The following is a 22,631-nucleotide window of genomic DNA, read 5'->3' on the forward strand; positions in this document are numbered from 1 at the left end:
CAGTTGCAACTATCTTCTTTGTCTTCCACAACATTGATTTCTTTGGTGGGGAAATGAGCTGTTGATCCTTCGGGATGAGCAAGATACTCTGCTGGATACGAGAGCCCAGGCTGAGATACCTCTGTTGGCTGAGCGAGGTACCCGATAAGATCGTCCCATCCATTTGGAATGATGTCTTTGAGGGAGACTTGTGCATTCTGGGGAGCAGTGTACTGTGTCAGGAAATCATTCTCGTTATTTGGTGTTTCCCAGACTTCTTCAAGAGCGACAGGGCTTGTGAATGTCATATTGTCTTCGAAATGATTGTCCCATCCAGTTGGGGTGATGTCTTCAATAGCGATCTGCGAGCTCAGGGGAGCAGAATACTTCACCATAAAGTCATACTTGCCACTTGGTTCTTCTAGTGTATCCCAGACTTCTTTTGGACTAGGTGGACTTTGGTATTGCTCAGTGATGGAACTTGTGAAACTTTTGCAATCTTCAAACTGATCACCCCATCCAGTTGGGACGATGTCTTCAATGGCAATAAAAGAACTCTGAGGTGCAGTGTATTTTACTAGAAAATCATACCCACCACTTGGTTCTCCCAAAGTATCCCAAACTTCCATGGAAACAGGTGGAACTTCATTTGGATATTGCTGAATAATATGGTTCAAAAACACTCTCTCGTCTTCAATAGCATTCACTCCTTGGCTGATGAAATGTGACATTAATCCTCCAGAACGAGGACTTTGATCGTTCTTCTGATTTCCATTAGCATAGCCCAGACCTAGCTTATCGAACTTGTAAGGTACATCGAGGAGCTGTCCCCATACTGTGCAACCACCTTCTTCGATCACAGCTTTGGCGTCTTTGAGAGAAGCCATAGTTAGAGTTATTTTTGTAGCAGGAGTAGCAGAAATATGTTTGGCAGCAGAGACATCTGGAGGGACAACCTCAAAAGATTGGCAGGGAGTTTCGATGAATTCTTCATCCATCTCAACATACTTGGAGTTGCTCAGGTGGCTAACCACATACTCTTCTTCGCCATAAACTGTGACGACCTTACCTTTTACCGGATACTTTAACTTCTGATGCAGGGTAGAAGTTACAGCATTTTCCCCATGTATCCAAGGGCGTCCTAGTAAACAGGAATATGCTGGGTGAATTTCCATTACATAAAAGGTAGAATCAAAGATCTGAGAGCCCACTCTGATTGGGAGCTTCACTTTTCCGTACTCTGTTCTTGTTGACCCGTCGAAGGCTCTTACCACAATATCGCTTGGTTGTAACATAACTCCTTTGAAGTCAAGTTTTTCCAATACTGCTTTTGGTAACACGTTCAAAGAGGAACCGTTGTCTACCAGCACATGAGACAGCGTGGTGCCGTTACATTTAATAGAGATGTGCAGGGCTTTATTGTGATTTCTCCCAGTAGGGGTTAAATCAGCATCAGAGAAACCGAGACCGTTATTCACTATTAGACTGGCAACACAATTTTCGAATTGATCGACTGAAATCTCCTGTGGTACATGGGCAGCTTTCAGGAACTTCATCAGGGCCTTGGCATGAGCTTCTGAATACTTTAGCAGAGACAACATTGAGATTTTTGAAGCAGTGTGCCCCAGTTGTTCGACAATATTGTAATCACTTTTGCATATGATTTTCAATATTTCCTCCATTTCTTGCTTCGACGGATCTTCAACAGTGACTTCCACCGGTACTTGAACTGCTTCAACTAGTGGCTTTTTGCCTCGAGCGTTGATATCTTGATTAGGAACTGGGACCTGGACTGGATTAGTAGCAACATTTGGAGAAATCTCTGGTGAAAAGATCCTTCCGCTTCTCGTAATCTTACTAGTACCCACAATATTATCAACAGTTGGAGTAGTAAAATTCATGGCCTCTTCAGTCAAGGTATCTTGCTTAACTCCATGGACATAAACATTAGTGTCATAACTCCACGGGACAGCTTTGTCTGAGGAGTATGGAAATGGAGTCGGGCTGGTAATGATTCCGATGCCACTTTGGGTGCAGCAGAAATTTTGAAAGGAGTTTTGGTAGGGATTTTCAACGGTATGTTAGAAGCCACTGAGACGTCCTCTATTCTCATCCCATTTGAAAAGACTTCGCATAAAACGTCCATAGAAGGGAGCCTTTCAAACATAATGATACGGCGATCCATCCACTTTTGAATTCCTATTTTCAGATTCTCACAACCATTGGGTAGGTGTGCACAATGAAAGCAATCAGGGTCACAACCTGGAAAGAAACCAGCTCGGATTAGCTTTCTTTTGACTTCAAGGAGCGGAGTTGACAATTCTCTCACATCATAGATGTAAACAGTGTCTATGATAGCATTAACGGTCTTGTCGTGCTTCGGCATAGGTGCAGTGATGACATTTGGAGTCTCTGGAGGATCGAACTCAATTTCCCCAGCATCTATCATGTCTTGTATTTTATTTTTCAGGGCCCAACAGTGATCTGCGTCATGTCCTGGACAGTTGGAATGGTATGCACATGTTGCATCGGGGCGATAACTCGGAGAGGAAGTGTTGACATTCTTTGGAGGATCTTTCAATGTGATCAGATCTGCTTTTAACAAGTGCTGCAATGCTTGAGAGATTGGCATATTGATTCTGGTGAAATTTCTTCTTGGTGCATCTGGTCGACGCGTATACTTTGGCGGTTGATCTTTTTGAGGTGCAGATGCGGAGATCAGAACTGCCCCTACAGACTGGTGATGCTCACTTTTGCGACCTTTCTGACTGTGCATTGTATTGACTTCATTTCTCCCACTGATGGGCCTCTTTGTAGTACCAGAGGAGGAGCCTATTTGAATATTTCCACTTTGAATACCGCTTTCGACACGCTCTCCAGTTAATATCAGGTCAGTGAAACCTGATGATGAGCTTCCCAACAAGTGACTGTAGAAAGGGCCAGTTAAAGTGCCCATGAACATGTCGACCAACTCGCGATCAGATAAGGGTGGTTGAACCCTTCCAGCCAGATCTCTCCACTTTTGTGCGTACCCTTTGAAACTTTCTTTTGGTGCCATAGACATGCCCCGTAGTTGAGTACGGGTTGGTGCAAGGTCAGCGTTGTATTGATATTGTTTGTAGAAAGCAGCAGCCAGATCTTCCCAGGTGTGAACTTTTGTACTTTCCAGTTGGTAGTACCACTCGAGTTGTGTACCCGACAGACTTTCCTAGAAGAAATGAATCCACAATTTGTTATCTGCTGTATGAGGTAGTATCTTCCTTACATAGGACCTCAGATGTAGTTTTGGGCAAGAAACTCCATCATACTTTGCAAAGACAGGAACTTTGAACTTTGGAGGAATAACAATATCTGAGACGAGTCCAAGATCTTTGAAGTCTAAACCAGGTATTTTTTGTATCTCCATAGCTTTCATGCGTTCTTCCAACTGCTGGTATTTGTCATCACCCTGCTCGTCTTCGGAATGATAATCTTCTTCGTTAGAAGAGAGGGAGGGTTCGGCAAAACCCTGGTTGCTGTGGTTGTCTTCTCGATCACCTTCACCGACTATTTCAGGGATCGGTGCCTTTTTGGACCTTTTGACTGGGATGTTGACCTTTCTTGCCAGGTGACTTAAACCTATAGATCCTTTGGGCTTCTTTTTCTTCTTGATTATCAGGGCTTTCAGTTCCTGTTGCCCCTTTGCTAGCTCCAAAATTGCTACCTGAACTTGGGCGTTCTGTGCTTCGAGATTCTTGACGCTTGTTTCGGAATCCATCTCTTCTAACTGAAATAAACAGCGAGGACATGAGAAACCCATCATGTGAACCTGTTATGCAATGTTTATGAATGAAATGCATATGCAATGTTTTCAAGGATCTTAGAATTTAGATTTGTTTTAAAAGAGAAACAAACATTTATTAGTCAAACAATTTATTTCTTTTTCTCTTTTCTTTTTCTGTTTTTTCTTTCTTTCTTTTTTCTTTTATTTGCCTCTTTCGGGCTTACAAAATAAAATAAAGAAAATAAAGGATTCCTCAAGCCTCCCATGGACGCTTTCTCTTTGCACCCAGGAATGTGTTGATCTGCTGTTCTTCCTGGAGTTGTCTGGTGAGCTCCCACATTTTCCTCTCATAGTCTTGACAGTGTCCTTTGAAGGTGTCTCTTTCTTCTCTTAGTTGAACCCAAGATTTCTGCAGCTCTTCCAGGTCAGTCGGCATGTCCGGATGTAGAACAACTCGAGGTTCGTCCCCTTCGACTTCTGGCTCAATAGTTACAGGTAGAATAGCGGGATATGGCATGATGAGCTTCTGAGCACGAGCCCGCACCCATTTGAGGTAAGGCTCCATGGGAATAGAGTTCCATTGTCCTAAAGTCTTGCTTTCTATTTTGTAGACACTGCCCCAAGCATGTATAAACCTTCGTCGATATCTTTGGGAATCATCTTCGTAGTCAAACACAATGCCACGGATAATCATGTCATGAGGACCGTTTCTGTGTGCATATCCAAATTGGCGCAAAGCTAAAGAGGGGTTGTAAGTGATGCCTCCCTTGATGCCAAGGAGTGGCTCATTAGGGTACTCTCCACAATGGTCAATGATAGTGATGTCTCTTTGAAAGAAGTTGTTCCACCGGATATCTGAATGAGATAAAGACATAATCCTGCGAGACCATTGCATCCTTTGTTCATTTCTCAACACTGATCGGGGAAGGTGTGATGTAAACCATCTAGCTAGTAGTGGTACACAGCACATAAGAGTTCCTCGTTTCTTCATGGTACGTGTGTGTAAAGAATGTAGTATGTCTCCCAGCAAGGTAGGTACCGGGTTGCGGGTTAGGAAAATGTTGATAATGTGCACACTTATGAACTGGTCGGGATTAGGGAATAAAACCAACCCATAGATCAAAAGAGCCACAACTTCCTCAAAAGCTAGGTAACTTCTGTTTTTTAGTAGTAATCGAGCCTTTTCCATTAAGAACTTAGCAAGCAAACCCTGGACTCCACCCTTTGTTTCCCAATTAGACTCGATTTCTGACTTTCGCAAATGTAAGGCAGCAGCAATGATTTCAGGTTTTGGAATCTTTTCTAAACCAATGAAAGGTAATTGATCTCGAACAGGTAACCCAATCAGTTCAGAGAACTCTCCCAAAGTGGGTACTAACTGGTAATCAGGGAATGTAAAACAATGATGTTCGGGATCAAAGAACTGGAACAGGACCCGTATCATGTCTTCTTCAAATTTTGAGGTAACCAAATGGAGTAGGTGACCGTGCTTTTCAGTGGATTGAGCATTTTTGGGAAATTCTGATATTAAGTCCTTAAGTTCAGATGGTACTGTTGGAATGTTGATTCGGACATAATCTCTGGTAGCGGGAGCCATTACCTGCAACAATAGAACAAAGGTAAACTCTTCGATCCTTGAAATGATTAGTGAGAAAATGATATGTTTATGATGCTTATGATGTCATGATGTCAAACATGTGGCACACACAAACAAATCAAACAATAGCCTTAGGTTTAAAGGCTTGCATGAGGTTGATAGGTGATACCCTCCCCACTGAAGTTGAATTGGTTAAAACCTGTCCTAGAATAGTATTCGGGTTCTATGATCCTTGGAGACAATATCTCAATACGGCACTCGGACGGCCGATCAAAACATTCCTCGAGGATAACTAACTTCGATCAATTTCAAAGTCAGTCACTTAATAGGCCACAAGTCAAGTTCAACTAAAGGTTCTAAGACAAATTAGTGTTTAATGACATTTCGGAAGCCTAACATACTCCTTGATCGTTTTCAAGGGATATCAGTACAGACCAAAGTGTCGCACTAACGGTGACTACCAGATCAACCGTATCGGTACATGCCGTACAGTTTCCTTGGTCTATTGTCACATACTTAAGGTATCTCGAGATTCGGGTTAGAATCTTTCACACAAGCAAATACCCAAACAAACCTTTGAAAAATAGAACAATCAAGACAAGCAATTGAAAACATCGAAGTGATATAAACTCTAAGGTAACCCCTTATGAAAACATTTTGTTTTTTGAAGTTCCCCAGCAGAGTCGCCAATTCTGTAATGCGCTCGGTTTTTTATATCTCGCGTGAGAGATACGAATTGACTCTTCTTTTGCTTTTGAGTTTTGAAAATCAGAGAGTCGCCACCGACTTTTATTTTATCCAATTAAGGAAAGGTTTATAAAAGAAACAGAAAAAGACCTTTAAGAGATTTTGGGTTCGGGGGTTGGTTATACAAAGGGAAGGTATTAGCACCCCTTTGTATCCATGGTTATCCATGGGCTCTTAATTGCTTAGCTCACTTGTTTGAATCATTTGTCTTGCCTTGAAATGCTTGTATGTGGTTTTAAAATTTATTTTTGTAAATTGACTTTGTAATGATCCTTGTGCGGATGTATACAAAGTGTTTTATCTTTCGAAAGATGTTTTGAAAAAGAGCTTTAACTTCGTAATGATCCTTGTTTGGATATATACCAAGTGTTGTCTTTTTTTGAAAATTTTATTTAGAAAAACAATGATATATGAGACATTTTGTTGTTTTGATTTGAGCAAGCAATTAGGAGATCTACCCTAAGTTTATAAGGTCCTTTCCTATTTCTTTTAGAAAATTCTCTTTTAACCGGATGTAAACAAAAATTTAAATTTGTATTTGAAACAGTAGAATTTGATTTTGAAAAGAGTAACAGAGGGGTTACCCTAAGAGGTGCAAGTGTGACTGTGTTCTGATTCAGATATTTTTATCTTTTGAAGTTAGTGACCTAACGCTTCAGTTATTATCTTTGACATACACGCAGTTTTATATGTACAGAATTTAAAGTGCGGGAATGTAAAATGCGGAAAATAAATCTACGCTATTACATCGATTGTGCGGGAAATGTAAACTACGCTATTTACATAATTTTGACAACCTATACACTTTATCTAGGAATTTAAATTGCAATAAGATAAAAGAAATATTTTTGGATTTTTTGTATGGTTGATTTTAATTAGAATTAATGCATAATTAATTTAATTAAAATGAGAAAATGTAGAAATAAAATTTAAACCTAAAAATTAAGTCTAAAATATGTTCATATTGCTTATTAATTAATTTTAAAATAAAACTAATTTTTTTGGATTTTTTTGAAGAAGTTTTTGAAATTATTAAGTTAATTAACATATAATTATGCAAATAATTATACAAATAATTAAAACTTAAAGAGAAAACTAAATAAAATAAAAAAATATAATAATATGATCATGTGTGGTGGATGGTAGAGTCTATGGTATGGACTGGCAGGTCATAAGCGTTAGATGATGGAATTAATGAGATCAGATGGCCTGGAAGCGAAGGTGCATGGCACGTGTATCACCTGCAAAGCAATGAATCACAAATCAATTTAAAAAAACACGCGCGCGTTCTGGCCAATAGGGAGAGGCCACGTCTTCGTCTTCAACCTCTCGCCACCACTTTTAACAGCGTTTTCTTAAAAAAAGCGCTGTAATAAGTGAGTCTCAAACCTGCAAAATAGCGAATAGGGGTAAACTCATGCAAAAAATTTCGCGACCTATGTAATCAACTAGCCTTGATCCACTTAGTTCAAATATGCCATTAGTTTTGTCTAATTTTGCCTCTAGCGAAAAATCCCAAATTTTAGCTTAAGAACCCTAAAATGGTATATTCTACAAACGGCCATTAAAACTCAATTAGAGCTCTAGAAACGACCAGAGCACCAATCTAAACACAAATATATGTCTACATCTTGTTAAACATGCATGAATGATCAGATACGAGTTGATTTTTGTTTGAACAAACTGTGGCTTGTGTAGCTCGATTTGTGAGGTTTTGATGCTTAGAATTTGTTTGGATAGGTTCAATGAAGTTCAGAGATGATGTTTGAATACTTGGTTTGGATTGAAACTAGCTGAAATTTTAAATTCGAATTCTAAATTTTCTTCAAAATTACAAGTTGTTACAAGAGTGGTATATGCATAGTATTGGTTCTGAACTTGTGTGTCTATGTTACTGAAGTATCTTACTTCATTTATAAGCAATGAAGTGCTTCAAAACTAAGCTAAGAAGCATTGATGATCTTTGTTGAACTTTTGAATTCTTTAATATAAAAAAGTTTGAATTCTTGACCATGGCTTGATTTTTCTTCAACCTCTTGCCCTAGGCCTGCTTTATACCTCTCTTGCTGCAGAGTTGAATCATTCTTGGTGGCCTTAGCTTAAGAATCAAGCATTGCACCATTATCCTTCACCATTTCTTTTTCAATTTAACTTTAAATGTAATAAAATTAAACCAAAAAAGAAATAAAAATGCTATGGGCCTTAGGTTCGTCGTGGGAGGCCCTTAACATTGTTAGAAGCATGTTTGGATCATGAAAACTTGGCCCCTTTTGGAAAAAAAACACTTTTGATCAATGTTGGTTTCATGCATTTTCCCAAAATATAGCCAACTTCAACAAGGCATAAATCCCTCAATTTTTATCATATGAAGGAGTTCTTGTACTTTTTAGAAACCTCAAGATGTCCTCTACAAGCTACTTTGGAAACTTTTTTTCATTTGGAGAAGTTATCTTGATGTTATGGCCTTTGACAAAAAACCACTTTTTGTTGACTTTGAAAATGACCTGTAATGTCTGAGCTCATATTTTTCAAATGTTGAATCCAATGACCATGGGATCAATTGCATTTGAAAGATAATTGAATTTCCTTCAAAACAAGCTTTGGTTGGAATTTTTTGAATGAATGAGGAGAGAGTTATGATCAGTCAAAGTTCAGTTGACTTTTTAGGAGAAAACCCTAATTTTGAAACTTAGGGTTTTGTTGATTTTTGATCTTTCCTTGATGAATTATGATCAACCAATGATCAAATGATGAATCTTTTGACAAAATATGGATGTTGACAAAAAATTTCGTTTTTGACTGTCTGTTGACTTTTCGGTCAAACTGGTCGTCTGTTGACTGTTTGAGCTGCTGACTGTGCGTCTGAGCGAATTGAAGTCTGAAAATTTGTATGGTGGTACTTTGAGATATATGGAGGTCCATGAAATCCATTTGAGGTCTCAAAAAACTTGTTCTCCTGAAAAAAACAAAAACCCTAATTAGGGACTGTTTGTGTAGGAGACAGTTAAGCGTACCTGATTTTTGTGCAGTGCTGAGTCTCTGCTGATCATGTGATTATCAGAAGACTTCCAGAACAAAAATCTTGGAATTTTAAAATGCAAAAATATTGATTTGATTGATGGTACAAAACACAGAGAATCGTGCTGTCAGCGGGTTTGACTGTCAACTGGCTGTCCGGGCATTAACGTAGCAGTTAAAGTGAAAATTCAACAGTTAAAGTTAATTTTTTCTTTTTTTTGTTTTTTTTTGTTGTGTTAATGGTGAAAATTTATTTACATGAGTTGTTAGAAAAAACACAAACATAATAAATAAATAAAATATACCGTACGCGAACAAAATTACCGATAATAACCTTGAAAAATATTTAATGCACAGTGAAATAAATATTTAACTGGCAGAAAACACACAAAATATTATCAGGATAATTAAACTACAGTACGACATTTAATACTGACAGTACAAATATTACATAATATAATGGACAGTACGACAAATAAACGGTACATTATTTGAAAATAAAAGATACGACAAACTTTAAAAATGACGATTAAAAACCCATGCTATAAATAGCAACATATAGATGATTGGGAGTGTAAACAACCCAGGTCCGCATTTTTCAGGACTGTGCAGACAGAAAAAGGACATGATCACCACCAAGACAGTGATGACCATAAGAAAACACGTATCCATCCACTTCGCCATTTTTGCCGGGGAAGAAGAGAAAATAAATATGAGGTAGAAATTTGAGAGATGAGTTAAAATTTGATGTGAGTATTTATGGAAAAAATGAGAGGTATTTATAGAGTGAAAAGAAGGATAGAGACGTTGGGGAATGAAGTGATTCCGTACAAAAAAGGAAAATTTGAGTGGTAGTAGGATTTGAAAGAAAGTGTATGGTAGGGTTTGAAAAAGGGAGATGTGTAGAATAAAGTTAGGATTTGATTTTGAAAGAAAGAGATTTGAAAAGAAAGGAAAAGATTTTGAAAATAATAGAATATAGTACAAAAATTAGTGGGAAACAAAAACTAATAATAATTTACTTGTTACCAGTACAGTCTGAATCCCCGGACTCTACGCCTGTAAAATTAAATTATGTACCAATTGCGTCAGTACTATTTATCTGCAAATAAATCTCAAATAAACAGCGTGTGTGAAGTGATAAACAGTAATTGGCGTTTATGTAAGAATAAATTCAACAGCGAACCAAAATACCGTATAAGAAAAATTCTAAAAACCGAGTATTCATAAAATCAGGATATTTATGAAATAAAATCCAAGATTATATGAAACTCTCAATCTTTAGACAGAAGTCTGTTGCCTTCTTTTTTTGAAAAAGATATGGACAAATTTTGGGGTATAACAATCCTCCAATTACACCCCACTTTTATTTTAAAAAACTTTTAATGATATAGCATTTTGTTGGTTTTTTATTGGTTGAATGTGTAAAATAATTTTATACTGACAGTGTATATTATATATAATATATATATATATATATATATATATATATATATATATATATATATATATATATATATATATATATATATGTTAAAATTATTTTTAGTTTAATCAGAAGTCACTTGTATATTTTTTTTAAAAGATGTTTTTAGTTTAATCAAAAAGTTTTGATAAACCACATGTATTTAAATTTACATCCAAAACGTATCTTATAATTTGAGACGAAAATAGTATGAACATACAGATATTCTATATTCTATATATATTTTTTAATCTTATAATAGACTTATAGAAATTAATAATAGACTTAAAAGTTAACAAAATTGGTCACTAAATATCACCAATACTAATTCATATAGTAAACTTTTAATTAACAAGAATAGACATAAATGATTAATATAATATCACACATTTTAAAAAAATTGAACATTCTGTGTCAAAACAATTGAAGATTCAAGTAATTTTAAATAATGAACGACAAATACAAAATACTAACACTAAAAAAATCAAACTTTTTAAAACCATATATACTTTTTTAAGCAAATAAACCACATGTCTTAAATTTAAATCTAAACAAATTCATTTATTTTCCAAAAAAAAAAAAAAAAGGATAACTTAGTGCAAAACCTCAAATACAGAATCTGAGTCCCCCAATTAGATTGAATGTTACACTTGGCACGTGTGTCCACAATGATTGATAAAACAAAATCAAATCATACATAAACCCTAATTCACACTCAAACACTGCAAACAAACACCACCGCAACTCTCCCAACAATGGCTCCACACACTTGTTCAAGCAACTCATCTTTCCAATCCTCATTCACCTATAAACTCAAACCCACCCAATTCAACAGCCAGCATTTTCCCCCAAATCTTCTTTACCGTAGATCCCTTACACCGCCAAGCGCATCCCTTAAAGTTGCAGCACCCAACGCAAGGGTGGAGATGGGGAAGAAAACCAGAGAGGTGATTGAGGATGAAGCGAAGTTCTTGGTGGGTACTTATGCGAGGGTGCCAGTTGTGCTCGAGAGAGGGAAAGGGTGTAGGTTGTATGATGTTGAGGGGAATGAGTATTTGGATTTGAGTGGCGGGATTGCTGTGAATGCGCTTGGCCATGGGGATGATGATTGGTTGAAAGCGGTGGTTGATCAAGCGGGTGTGTTGACTCATACTAGCAATGTTTATCTCACCGTTCCTCAGGTATTAACAACATGCATCATGCTGTATCGTTCTTCTTCTGTTTTGCTTAGCAATGTTTATATCTAGGACTATTGAAATCTTACCAGATAAACTATGTTTCATCAAATATTTGAGTAGCATCGGCATTCCGCGGCAAACAAAGAAAACAAAAACAAGAGTGAGACATGATAAAAATAAACAAAATCAGAAAGTGACAGAATATAGTGTATCTTTAGATTCGCGGCGAATTTTACTAAATCACTTTAATTTTGACAAAAGTTATATTTTAGAGTCCCCGGAAAAATTATAGGAATATATGAAAAGAGACAATGGAGAAATCTTCTTGAGATGGGGAATGGATATGGAAATATATTGTAAAGGTTTCAATTAATGATAACATGTGCAATGAAGTAGTTTAGTGGTAAAAAAAAGTAGTTTAGATGAATTTTAACTATGAAAATTTTCTTTTAAGAATGGTTGCTGCTCTAATCCCATTTGTGGTATTGTTAAAATATCTTTCAACTTATTCAAAAACCATAAGACACATTCTTTCCTTTGTTCATAGCATGAATAACTCTCCAGCCACTATTGCTGATTCTGGAATGTATTATGTGAGCAGCTATGACAATTTGACAGACATGTCAAAAAACTTACCAGCAACAGTCATTTAAGTATCCAAAGGTCCACAGGGTTTCAGTGGAACAACATAGTGCAGTAAAGTGTAAACAATTAATTTATCGGAACCTAAATTAAGTACAGATGCAAAAACGACGACAGCATAGAGTACCGCAATGTCATAGCTTCATATAATTTTATAACCCTGATGGCTATTACAACCATAGATGTCATGAACCAGTAATTCATGTGAACTCTTCACTTTGTATACCTACGATACAATTAGTGAAACTCTACCGAGATTTCATGAGAATAAGGACCGACTTTTATTACGTTCCAATCTTGCCTCCCTCTGTCAAAACAAAGAAATATAATTGAGTCAAAATGTTTCAGGCAGCATTGTTGAGCAATAATAGTACAATAATTACGGAAACAAAAAACATGTCTCATCCTAAACACAACTAGAAAATTGTCGGAAAATAAAAATTAATCCAGTTTACATCAACATTAGACAATGATGTCGTTCATTGTTTTACTAAGAAACATGTTGATCAAAGAGCTATTCTTAATTAGTTGTTTGTTATTGAGCTTGATCACACAGTTACACTACCCAAGGGTCTATGATGAGATGATTTTAAGTCTCTCTCATGTGAGTAAAAATTAAGAGCATGAATAAGTAGTGTATAATGTAGATGGTTTGGATGATACAAACTTTGAGGAGTGTAATTGAGAGTAGGTGAGAGGTTACACAGGATAAAAATGAAACAAAGGTTTACATACATTCTGATAGCAACTGAAAATATCTTACTTATTAGAAATGGACTTTTGCCTAGGCAAAATTTCATAAGTCGTAAAGAATGCAGAGCAGCGCAGAGCGGTCAACCCCAAAAAAGGGATAGTGGGATAGCGTATAGTGGGATGGCTGTTATTTGAAGATTCATTGAACAAATTACCTGAATAATAATTATAAACATATGAAGTGGCGGGGAAGAACAAAGTGCGGAGAAGGTGAGGGTAGAACTTGTGATTTTTCTTTGGAACGGCTGAAGTGCAGAAACGTCGATGAAGGGAGGTTAGGATTGAGTCTCGACTCAAATTTGATTGAAGAAATCAAAATTACCCTTAAAATAGTTGCTTATAGTAAATAAATTGGAAGTTGCAAGCATTTTTGCCTAAATAATGAAATCTTTCATAGCTCTAGATGGGAGTGATGTAGGAGAAAAAGATGCAAAGGGAAAAGTAAAGGAATTGAGAAAGTGAGAAATGTGATGGAGATGTAGTAGGAAAGGGAAACAATTTTAGACTGGAGTGATTGAACATGGTTCTGACTCTTCGTCTACAGTGATTTAATGGTAAACTGCATGCTCTATAACGAAACTTGTCGATTGATTATCATTATCAAACTTTAGTAAATCTTAAATATTATGAAGTTCTTACAAGATGTTGTAATTCTATAAATTATAGTTTTATCAAACTAGTAATGAGAGGAAATGGGTAGACCACTAGACCTGATGTAGAAAAGAAATCCCAAATATAGTGTAATTTGCATAAAAAAATCCCAAATATAGTGTAATTTGCATTGTCCATACTTAAACGTTAAACAAGTTACTTGTCAATCACATATGATGGTGTTAAAGACAGTCAGGGTTTAATTATGAAGCAATCTTTTGTCAAGCAAGATTTTAAATGACAATTCAAAACAACCAGTGAATGTAACTATGGGGTTCTTATGCCTGATTGTTAGTTTTGGCGATTGCAAACCTTTTCCAAATTTTAAATGTTTAGTTCAACTTAATCTGAGACATTTATTTGCCTGATTTTATGTTTTTGTTAAGAAAGTATGTGAATCCCCATATGACTAGAACTCAATTCCCTAAATTTAAATGTTGGAAGTTTCAGCAGTGTCTGTTCATACTGATAAAGCTGAATTTGTTGAGTAAGGATGTTAAGGTGGCAGGGAAATTCAAAAAATAGTTGCCGCAGTAAATTATTGAGGCATAAAGAAATTGGAGGGTCAAATAGGTTTTCATAAGGGAGAGTTATTTTGTGCTTATTTTTTGTTTAGAAATTTTAGGTGGACATTATTTTTCCAGTAGTGTCACACTTTAGGTTCTGTATCCCTACTTCACTCTTTGTATTTCCTTTAACAGAAGGAAAACTAGAATACTGTGAAAAAGGCCTATTAAAAATCTCTGGTTCTATGCAGCTTTCATTTGAATATTATTTATGGCTGGTTCATTAATCTCTATGATTTCATATCTTGTAACTATATGTTTGCACATTGTTGCAATAATGCTTTTCATCTGGATCTGTTGTAATTTTTTTAAACCGGTGCAGGTAGAACTTGCAAAGCGTTTAGTAGCTTCTTCTTTTGCTGATCGTGTATTTTTCTCAAACTCTGGAACTGAAGCAAATGAAGCAGCTATTAAATTTTCAAGAAAATATCAGAAACACAATTCTACTGAAGGGAAAGAGCCAGCTACTGAGTTCATAGCTTTTAGCAATTGCTTCCATGGAAGAACCATGGGCTCAGTTGCTTTGACAAGTAAAGTGCAGTACAGAACACCTTTTGAACCTGTTATGCCTGGAGTGACCTTTATAGAGTATGGAAATGCACAAGCCGCTGTAGAGTTAATTCGGCAGGGCAAAACTGCTGCTGTTTTTGTCGAGCCTATCCAAGGAGAAGGGGGAATATACAGTGCTACAAAAGAATTTCTACAGTCTCTGCGAAATGCTTGTGATGAAACTGGGACACTTCTTGTGTTTGATGAGGTATGTATACTATCTAATCTTGGCATCTGGTTGTATTCGTATGGCAGTTAATGAGCTGTGCATCATTTTGTTTTTGATAAGTTTAAGGGAAAAATAATAACCAGAAACTCACATATGTAACCAATGCAAACATGCAACAATGGAATTTGTAGTGTGTTGATAACTTTTTATATTTACAATTGTTTCATTTGGCTATTTTTATTTTTACAGCAATATACTGTTTCTATGATTTGTAGGTTCAATGCGGTTTAGGTAGAACAGGATTTCTTTGGGCTCATGAGGCATACGGAGTCTTCCCCGACATTATGACACTTGCCAAGCCTCTTGCTGGAGGCCTACCTATTGGAGCCGTCCTCGTAACCGAACGAGTTGCCTCTTCTATAAAATACGGTGAACACGGAAGTACTTTTGCTGGAGGTCCTCTTATATGCAATGCTGCTCTTGCAGTTTTGAATAAAATATCAAATCCCAATTTCCTCTCTGATGTATCAAAGAAAGGACTATACTTCAAAGAACTACTAAAACAGAAATTGGGAGGAAATCCCCATGTGAAAGAGATTCGTGGCGTCGGGCTAATTATAGGAATTGATTTAGACGTGCCCGCTTCACCGCTGGTAGATGCTTGCCGAAACACTGGCCTTTTAATATTGACAGCTGGAAAAGGTAATGTTGTTAGGCTTGTTCCACCATTGATTATAACAGAACAGGAGATTGAGCAAGCAACTGATATTCTGTCCCAAACTATCCATATTTTGGATGCCAATAATTCAAAGTAAGAGAAAGAGGCTTTATTTTCTTGCTGGAAGTTATCATGAAGATGTTGTGTTGTTTTTGTATATTGTATAATAAATAAGTGGCAGATGAGATGATTTTGCATTGATGCTTTCATTGTATGTCAGAAGGGTGTGTAGCTATTTTGCCATTTGAATAATGAACTGGTTTTTTATTTATCATTTCTCTTCTCCATGTTGTCACTTATCTATATCATTTATGGGAAAAAGTTGGGATTCTGATTTATGAAGAAGAACACACAAACATCCTTTTTGATATGACCTTTGTTTGATTCTCCCTCCTTCCAAAAGCCATACTACTTACTTCATTAAGGAAAGCTTGTAAGCCCTTCACTTAGTTTCTTTCTTCATATACTTTATGTTTGATCACATCATCTTACTTTGTATTTTGCTTCAACAAAACCATACCTTATTTCAACATTTTATAATACCAGCATCTATCATGACATATAGTAAAACGAATTCCATTTTTTATAACCATTAGTCTAAAGAATCTCCTTCTTTGGTGTTAACTAATTATCAACAGTCTCATTTTTCTTTTTCTTTCTTTCCATTTTAATGTTTCAAATTACATACTTGTGTAACACGTTTCAACACTCTTGTAAATTCAACACTGAACACTACAACATTGCTTCCATCATCTGCCTTGCAATATTTGGCATTTTCCCCACACTTCAACCCTAATTCTATTATAGCATAAATAGAGGAGGAGAGGTTGTCTCTACAATCCATCCTACCTTTGTTTGAACCACAACCCTTATTCACAACCTCCGACTGCACCGTTGCCTGCATCTCTTAGAACGGCTGTTGAAACATAGAATTGAGGTACTTGTTTTGTTCAGCACTTCATCAACCAAGCTCATGGCTACTGAATATCCTAAGGCGAACAAGCCAATCCAGTTTTTCAGGGTCATAGTTACTGAAAATCCTTCACATGGAAAGCTTGTAAAACCTTGTGTAAGCATTTCATTTAGGTTCTTTCTTTATCTTTTAACATCAGTTGTTTGTTATAAGCTCATCATGCAAATCTGTTTTAATTATTTGACAGATGTTACGAATAAAGTTTGTGAAGAAATATGGACAAGGTTTAGCAAAAGTTATTTGTCTAAAGACTTCCAATGGGGAAAATTGGAAAATAAATTTGGTGATCAATCATGGCAAAATATGGTTTGGAAAAGGTTGGAAGGAATTTGCACAGTATTATTTTCTAGGTCATGGCCATTTTCTGGTTTTTAAATATCAAAGACATTCTAAATTTCATGTAGACATCTTTGATAATAAGTCTACGCTAGAGATAGATTACCCTCCCATAAGAGTTGAAGCGGAAAAGGTTTCTGAAAATAATGAAGATTTTAGAACAAGTAAGAAGCGAAAAGCAAACTCTTCCTTTGAATTTGGAAGCACTGGTTGTGCCAAGCATCATACTCACAAAAGGAGCAAAGGTATAATTAAGATTCTTTTTACATGTTAACATAAGTTATTAGCTTTTGTTCTCTTCAATTCATGTCTGCTAAGTCTAGTAAAAACATGAGGAAGTGACATACATTCTTCCTTTTTATGCAGAGTCTTCTCAACAAAATGATGAAGCTACTCAAGGATAAAGAAAGCAAATAGAAATCATCAATTATTTTCCTTGTGGTTTTTTGAAAATTTGATGTAATTGTGTTCAATGAATTCTAGTTTTATTTGTAATTTAGCCTAATGGCAAGGAATGTATTATGATAAAAAAAAATTGAAGTTGATTATTTATGTTATATGCTAGACTTGTGTAATCTTTTGTTTTATGGTTGAATACCATGAGAAATGTCATGCTTAAATTGTTCTGAAATCTTTTCTTTTAAATATTTGAATGTCATGCTTAAGTTGATTACTTAAAGTGATATTTGTTGAACTTTTTGTGTTGCACTATTACTATGTATTATGTAGAGAGAGGGAAGAGAAAAAGAAAAGAGCGAAAGAAAGTAGTGAATTTTTTTATTACTTGCATACATGGCTAAACCTCTATTTGGAAAATGAAGGATTTCAACAAGCAAGAATGGCTCATTCTTTTCGATTTGTTAAACTTTTCGTTTTCTAAAACTTTCATAATTAAAAAAGGCTGTCTAAATGAGTAGTCCTCGAAAATATTTATACTAGTAAATTTATTATTTTTAGTATATTATTTACATGTTCAAAATATTTTGAACAAATCATATTGTAACTTAATTATTTTCAAGTATAAGACTTGAAATAAAAATTTGAATAAAAATAGTCATTACCAAAACAACTAGATTAAAATATGGAGATGAGAGAAAACTGAATGTGTAAAAATGTTAAAGAATGAATCTGAAAATTTTGCGCTAAAATAAATATGTTTCTAATTGAAAATAAAGAACATTCTTTAAAATGCATGAACCATCAACAAAGATGTGCCATCATTCCTTCCTTTCTAGATTACACAACTGATTGTACTAGAATTTTGACAGCACTAAATTTTTGTGCCAGGATAAAAACACTCAATGCTATTTTCCTTGATCTTGAAGTGAAAATTATGAATCTTAACAGGTGAAATTCCATGTTGCTTATGTAACACCATCAACTGCATAAGATGACAAACAAAACAGAATCAGAGTGAGTTTATGCAATCCAATTTAATCGATAATACAAGGCTATAGACAATGGTAGCTAGTTTGCTACATGAAATGAAACACATTGAAAATAGTTTGCTACATGAAATGAAACACATTGAAAAAACTCTGCACTGGCGTAAATGGGTGATGGATCAAGCAAGTGGTCATCCATGGTGGCATCTTATTAGCATCGTCGCGATGGCAGATGTCAAGCAACATCAGCGGTTTAAAAAAATTAGAATCATATATTCAGCTTAAGTATGAACTTATTATGTAGAATGATAGAAATATACCTGTCCATGCACATCTTTTGCCAAGCCAGTAGCCAATGGTTCAGCCTTGACCAAAATGTCAGCAAGGTGCTCCATCTCTATGATAATGTCTGGCTTCTCTTCATTCAAATAAATATCCCTATGGTCAAGTGCAATGAATGCACAACCCTGCGATAGGAACAGATAAATAAAGAACAAGAAAAATATTGAAATTGATTTGAAAAACAGTCAAGTCAATGATATTTATCTTACATATTCTGATGTTAGTGTATAGCAATAATGCAGGAAGTCTAAAACATCATTTGAAGAGCCATTAGCAGCAACTTCAAGAAAAGAGATATCATCTATCATGATAGTGACAAATTTCATGTTGTCTTGAGGTAATGCCTTGATCACTCTTTCAATTTTCTCAAATACAGCAGCAAAACCATTCTGATTGGATTTTCCTTCATCTAGTCATATATAACAACGACATTACTCAGTATAGTACACAACCCATCAGACACAAAAATGAAATATCAACATAATTTTGGGTAAACTACCACCAAATAAAATCACAAAATATTAATCATAAAATATTAAGCATCCATTTTCTACAGCAGTTATGCATGAAATGAAATATTTTCACTTTTTAATATGGCTTGCTCTAAAAGTTATTCATTTCTAATAGCTCTTGCAAGAGAAGATTTTCTGTTGGCAGTTGTTGTCATTACACTCACCTTGAGAACAAGGAAAGTTCTGAGGAAAGAAGTGTTGATGTGAGGAAAGAAGAGGTGTGATGAAAAGAATCAAATTCTAGAGAAGTAGGGAAGTATTGGTTGTGATTCAGAAGACGGGGCTATATTTAGAGTGATTCCTAAGTCTATATCATCTTCTTTCTTTATATTCGGGGTCTATTATCAATTTGATACTGCCCTTGATTCCATTAATATACAACACTTCAATTTTCTATTTGGGTTCCTATCAATATGTGTATAAAAAAGATAATGAATTTAGAGAGAAGTTATCTAGTCATTTGAGAGAGTGATGGGGCCTTTTGGACATATGAAGGTGCATAGTCACAGATCCTCAAAGTTATACAATTATAGTCTAAGCTGTAACGAAGGGAATTTTCCCCTAAATATTACTCCCTCCACCCTACAATGAGTGGCCCATTTTGTATTAAAAAAATTGTCTCAATGAATGACCCTTTTCAACTTTTCATGCAATATTAATTACTTCTTTTAATTGTACCCTTTAATTAATACTTCTTTCATCGCTATCTCGCTATAGCGGAGCGGAGGCCGCCCGCTATGGGAAGAGCCTTACCGGTGCAGAACACTTTAGCGGCAGTTATTGGGTAAATAGCGGGATAGCAAAGCAGAGCAGTTTCAGGCCTGCTATTCTTTTCCCCTCTAAAAATCTGAAATTACCCTTTAAATTTATAATGTTTTAACGGTAATATTTGGGTTTTCAATCAAATTTGAGTTGAGACTCAACCTTAACCTTCCTTCTTAGTTGTTTACGCACTTTAAGAGTCATGTGTTGCTTTGATTTATGGATATTCTATGAGTTGAGTTATTTGTTTAATTTTACATTAAATATATGTTTATAATTATTTTATGTAATTTGTCCAAAAAATTATCGAATAGAGTGGTCATCCTGCTATTCGCTACCCCACACGCTATCCCACTTTTGGGGTCGGCCGCTCCGCAATGCTATTTGTGAATGACTACTCTTAGATAAACCTTACTGGGCCACTCATAACGAGGCACTAATATCAATTGATGTGTACCCAGCACTTGAAGAACCCTGCAATAAAAGCTAGCTATCAAGGGGGAGGAACCAAACCACTTAAACCCCCCATAATACCCAAGTCCCTATCACAGTCATGGAGTTTGTTGGTTTATTTATTTGTGTTGGGAGGTTTTCAAACCATATAGTCCTGGAATTCTATATTTTGTTTTCTTGTTATAGACTAATTTGTGCCCTCATAATTAGTTAGGGACATTCAGAATTATCTGATAATGAAAACCTAGTTCCTATCATAATATCTTTGGATCAAAGGCTTCTTTTGTTAGATAAGTTTTTTCTTTCAAAATCCAAAATGGATGAGATTTTTCGGACAAGTTAACAGATCTTTAGATAAACCAATCAAATAACTTCAACTGATCCTAGATAACAGAGTATTGCAAATAGAATACTATTTTCCTTGAAAACAAATATTGTTTTATAGTGGCTGGCATTAAAATCAACAAAAGGGAAAAAAAAAAAATTAACCAAACAAAGATAAAATGTACAACCTGCATGCAAATATCATGGATTTGATTCACCTTATGGAAACAATAAAAGTTTGGTTAATCTTTTGAATTTCATTGACATAGATTTCACATTCATATCTAAATAACTTTTTTGTAGATACAATAGTAGGTTTATACTTGGAAGCAAACAATTTGCAATTCTTAGTTGCAACATGCATGTAATAACTGTAAAGTGTTGGAGAAAGTTTTAAGAGGAGATACATTTCCTTCCGTTGACTCTCAACTGTAGTGACCGACGAACAATGCAAGTTTTCTAAGAAGAGAACCAATCCCTAGTTCGTATCAATAGTTTTTTATGTTCTAAAGAGCCTAGCAGCGAAACTCACAGGCTTAATGCTTAGAAGTGGAGCACTGAAGATTCGAACCCATACCCCCATCATATCAAATGTCTCCCCATTCTTCTACTACCTGAGTTTTTAATCAAATTCAAAAAATGGATACAAACAACATACAATTTTTGCTACTAAGCTAGTGGGTTGTTGATTATGAGAAAATTTTTATGTTTTACTATTGTGTAGCTTATACTTAGCTGAAACAGTTTTTGCTCTAAGTTTAATAAACAACACACAGGAAAGTAACCATATCTGTAACACCGACACCTCGGAAAAAAGGTGTGTCTAGGTCAGTGTTAAATTTGTTCTTTCAAATTATTATTGGTGTTGACGTATCAGTCTTGAGTCGTGTTTCTGGGTGTCTATGCCGTGTTTCCGGTGTCTGTGCCGTGTTTCCGATGTAACAATTGAATATTAGGAAATAAATGAAAGATACCTGAATTTCTCACCTGGAAACTGCAACATAAGCAAGTCAATGAAAAAGAATCTATTATTATCTCTCTGAGCAGCCAAATTGCAACCCTACAAAAAAACCCTAAAAATAAAATTTTTTTGTAACAAAACACAGAACAACAATACCAAATACAAATTCAGAGAGAGAAATAAGGAAGTTCGGAAGTTACAATTTTTCTGAGAATGCGATCGTAGTGGGAGAAAGGGTTGGAGAGGGCGAGGAAGATGACAGACGAAGAAGGGTGAGAAGAGAAGGTGCGCTTGAGGATATGGTGAAGAACGAAAGCGGCGCTGGTGTCGACAGTGTCTTCTATAAGGACGAAGCGACCGTAGAGGTTGTTGTTGTTGCTGTGAAGATCTAAGGATTCGTTCAGAAGGTTCAGTTCTTTGTGTTCCATCGTTTTTGGTTTGTGGTTTTTGCTTCTAATTCTTCTGCAACAAAGACTTCAATGGCGCTATGCTAATTATCACAAATGGATCCGGCGGGTCGGGTATGACCGAATTGTTAAAGACCTGTGTTTGGAAATTTTTAAAAGTCACGGTAATACCGCACCTTTAGGTGGAAAATCACTTCCAAACGCACTGTAGCATAACAGAATTAAGAGTTTAAAGTTAGTGGAAAAAAAGTGGACATTAATTTTACATTTATAATCAATCAAAATTTGTAAGCTATCATGTCATATCAGTATTTTAAAATTAAAAATATATTTTAAATTTTAATTGAATACATGTCTAGTGTACAAATATTTTACTTTGTC

General features: G+C 35.6%; 3 protein-coding genes across 3 annotated transcripts; 2 read left to right on the top strand and 1 right to left on the bottom strand.

Moving 5' to 3' along the window:
- Positions 1 to 11,229: 11,229 nt before the first annotated feature.
- On the top strand, positions 11,230 to 16,069 carry LOC131609180 (acetylornithine aminotransferase, mitochondrial-like). The gene is made up of 3 exons (XM_058880835.1): positions 11,230 to 11,750; positions 14,682 to 15,116; positions 15,353 to 16,069. Exons 1-3 carry the CDS (start codon positions 11,325 to 11,327, stop codon positions 15,890 to 15,892), a joined length of 1,401 nt encoding a protein of 466 aa, XP_058736818.1. The 5' UTR covers positions 11,230 to 11,324; the 3' UTR covers positions 15,893 to 16,069.
- A 128-nt stretch (positions 16,070 to 16,197) lies between these two features.
- LOC131609182 (B3 domain-containing protein At3g18960-like) lies at positions 16,198 to 17,729 on the top strand. The gene is made up of 3 exons (XM_058880837.1): positions 16,198 to 16,864; positions 16,956 to 17,349; positions 17,471 to 17,729. The coding sequence occupies exons 1-3, from the start codon at positions 16,769 to 16,771 to the stop codon at positions 17,506 to 17,508; spliced, it is 528 nt and encodes a 175-aa protein (XP_058736820.1). The 5' UTR covers positions 16,198 to 16,768; the 3' UTR covers positions 17,509 to 17,729.
- Positions 17,730 to 18,182: 453 nt separating this feature from the next.
- LOC131609181 (elongator complex protein 6-like) lies at positions 18,183 to 22,412 on the bottom strand. Its single transcript, XM_058880836.1, has 5 exons — positions 22,044 to 22,412; positions 21,870 to 21,942; positions 19,041 to 19,240; positions 18,810 to 18,956; positions 18,183 to 18,485 (listed from the first exon to the last, which is right to left on the bottom strand). Exons 1-5 carry the CDS (start codon positions 22,269 to 22,271, stop codon positions 18,375 to 18,377), a joined length of 759 nt encoding a protein of 252 aa, XP_058736819.1. The 5' UTR covers positions 22,272 to 22,412; the 3' UTR covers positions 18,183 to 18,374.
- Positions 22,413 to 22,631: the final 219 nt, after the last annotated feature.

The sequence above is a fragment of the Vicia villosa genome, linkage group LG6 (assembly GCF_029867415.1).
Source record: "Vicia villosa cultivar HV-30 ecotype Madison, WI linkage group LG6, Vvil1.0, whole genome shotgun sequence".
Taxonomy (NCBI): Eukaryota; Viridiplantae; Streptophyta; class Magnoliopsida; order Fabales; family Fabaceae; genus Vicia; species Vicia villosa.

Bases quoted from the DNA above. Each gene is read 5' to 3' on its own strand.
- LOC131609182 (XM_058880837.1), top strand. From the start codon at position 16,769: ATGGCTACTGAATATCCTAAGGCGAACAAGCCAATCCAGTTTTTCAGG. The intron at 16,865-16,955 runs GTAAGCATTTCA...ATTATTTGACAG, and splicing joins GAAAGCTTGTAAAACCTTGT to ATGTTACGAATAAAGTTTGT. The intron at 17,350-17,470 runs GTATAATTAAGA...CTTTTTATGCAG, and splicing joins TACTCACAAAAGGAGCAAAG to AGTCTTCTCAACAAAATGAT.
- LOC131609181 (XM_058880836.1), bottom strand. From the start codon at position 22,271: ATGGAACACAAAGAACTGAACCTTCTGAACGAATCCTTAGATCTTCAC. The intron at 21,943-22,043 runs GTAACTTCCGAA...GTTTTTTTGTAG, and splicing joins ATCGCATTCTCAGAAAAATT to GGTTGCAATTTGGCTGCTCA. The intron at 18,957-19,040 runs GTAAGATAAATA...TTCCTATCGCAG, and splicing joins ATACACTAACATCAGAATAT to GGTTGTGCATTCATTGCACT.
- LOC131609180 (XM_058880835.1), top strand. From the start codon at position 11,325: ATGGCTCCACACACTTGTTCAAGCAACTCATCTTTCCAATCCTCATTC. The intron at 11,751-14,681 runs GTATTAACAACA...AAACCGGTGCAG, and splicing joins TTTATCTCACCGTTCCTCAG to GTAGAACTTGCAAAGCGTTT. The intron at 15,117-15,352 runs GTATGTATACTA...TATGATTTGTAG, and splicing joins CACTTCTTGTGTTTGATGAG to GTTCAATGCGGTTTAGGTAG.